At 47.1% G+C, this 1,758-nt stretch overlaps 1 protein-coding gene across 1 annotated transcript in view; it reads right to left on the bottom strand.

Moving 5' to 3' along the window:
- LOC109538856 overlaps positions 1 to 1,758 on the bottom strand; it is a gene marked incomplete in the record, with an annotated part of 10,552 nt that overhangs the window by 5,227 nt on the left and 3,567 nt on the right. Inside the window, 6 exon segments of the mRNA XM_048669889.1 lie at positions 30 to 589; positions 644 to 718; positions 775 to 895; positions 951 to 1,121; positions 1,185 to 1,310; positions 1,370 to 1,583. Coding sequence (XP_048525846.1) covers positions 30 to 589; positions 644 to 718; positions 775 to 895; positions 951 to 1,121; positions 1,185 to 1,310; positions 1,370 to 1,583 — 1,267 coding nt within the window.

The following is a 1,758-nucleotide window of genomic DNA, read 5'->3' on the forward strand; positions in this document are numbered from 1 at the left end:
AGTATCGCAAGCGACTGAGGACGGTTTACTGACATTTTCGTCCACTTCGTTCGAAATCTCGCTTTGAAGCAGCAAACCTTTCTGGAACTTCTCAGATTTACAGTTCTCTCGGCCAATCTCAGACGAATTGGACGTTTCGGCAGTTACATGGCGCACACTGCTCGAAGAAGACCTTTTGGTCGCTTTGCGCTTCTTCGCGGGTTCGAACTCCGAATTGTCAAGGCTCGGTTTTTTCAAGTTCTCCTTCAGTCGACTCACGACTTTGCTCAGCTGAGGTTGTTTCTTTTCTTCCTGAGCAGGCTGGCAAAAGGAAACCACCGGCGGCCTACTTCGCATGTCCTCATCGGAGGTTTCTAACGCCCTTTTTATAGTGGATTTCTTCCGCGGGCGCCCCCTGGACCGTACCGCTTTTTCTTCGTCTTTCCGCTCCGGCGTCGGCAGTTCGCTCACGGGTACCGGAACGATGTTCTCATCTTTGCTAGTTCTTGCGGATCTGGACCGCAGCTTTGAGGTGTAAAACACGGCGACTTCCTCCATGGCAGGCGCTTTAGCTGAGGACTTTCGCGGCTTAGCAGCGGCGCTAAGCTCTCTGAAAAACCAGCTACTTAGACTCAAAAATTTGGTGATTTTTTAGATGTCGTACCTTTTGTGAGCCGGTGACTTTGGCGGGCTTTTACCGGCAGTCGAGCGTCTTCTATTCTGCGACTTTCCAGCAGTTCTGCAAGAAAACACAACTTAATTAAGGGCGAAAGGAGGGGTGAGTGGTGAGGTTACGTTTGAAGGCGATACGCAAGCGGCAGGTCATCGTCCACATCAGTTTCTTCGTCGATTGGTATTTCCTGTTTCAGCTCCGCCTTGGTTTTGTGCCGAATCACTGTCCGACTTCGGATAGGCGCTGAAACTTACAAACGTAAACTGCTGAGCATGAGAGCGCTCCTAAACAGACTCACCTGCAGGTTCCGATGTGTTAATGATCAGCCTATCAGAATCAGATCTCTCCTCCTCACAGTCGCTGCTTTTACGCTCGTTGCACACTTGATACCACTGTTCGGTTGCGACATCCGCTAAGTTTAGCAGAAGAACTGGGCCGTTCGGGTTCGGAACGGGGCTCATCACCTCCACTGCGATATAAAAAAATCAGAAAGTTTACATGAAGATAAAAGTATTGTCGCGGAAAATGCTACCTGGAGTGCAAATGCTGTCAGAGAAACCAGCCGCGAGCTCACAAGGTTTAACCAATGGCTTGACTGGCATTAATAGATGTTCCACTGTTTCATCAACCTTTCCAGGGTTTGTTACGACATCATCAGCTGAATACAGACAGAGCTTAGTATAGTGAAAAAGTACAGGCGCTTTAGGTATGTTTTACCTGGTTTATACTCATAGCCATAAGCGCCAGTCCAAGTTTGAGCAACATTATCCAGGGCTTCTAAACTGGCTCCCTCAGCTGTTTCTGTGGCTGAATATTTCGCGACTGTTCCTTCGGAATCTGCGGATTGATTATCCTCGGTAGCATACGGATCTTTTGCCGATTCCTCTTCATCGAGAAGACCTAAAGACCAATCACAATCGATATAAATCCGCTGTTTCAGCCTGTTTAGTTCTTTAGTTTACTCTAATAAAGGGATTTGGGTCGGTGCAAAAACAAAAGCGATAAAGACAATTTTAAAAGACAGGCTTTCGTTTTCACACTGATGCAAATCTCTTTATTATTTTAAAGCAATTCTCCACTTCTGCCATTGAAACATACCCGAATTG

Source organism: Dendroctonus ponderosae, unplaced genomic scaffold (genome assembly GCF_020466585.1).
Source record: "Dendroctonus ponderosae isolate FM_Combo_2020 unplaced genomic scaffold, Dpon_F_20191213v2 Dpon_F_20191213_9, whole genome shotgun sequence".
Classification (NCBI taxonomy): Eukaryota; Metazoa; Arthropoda; class Insecta; order Coleoptera; family Curculionidae; genus Dendroctonus; species Dendroctonus ponderosae.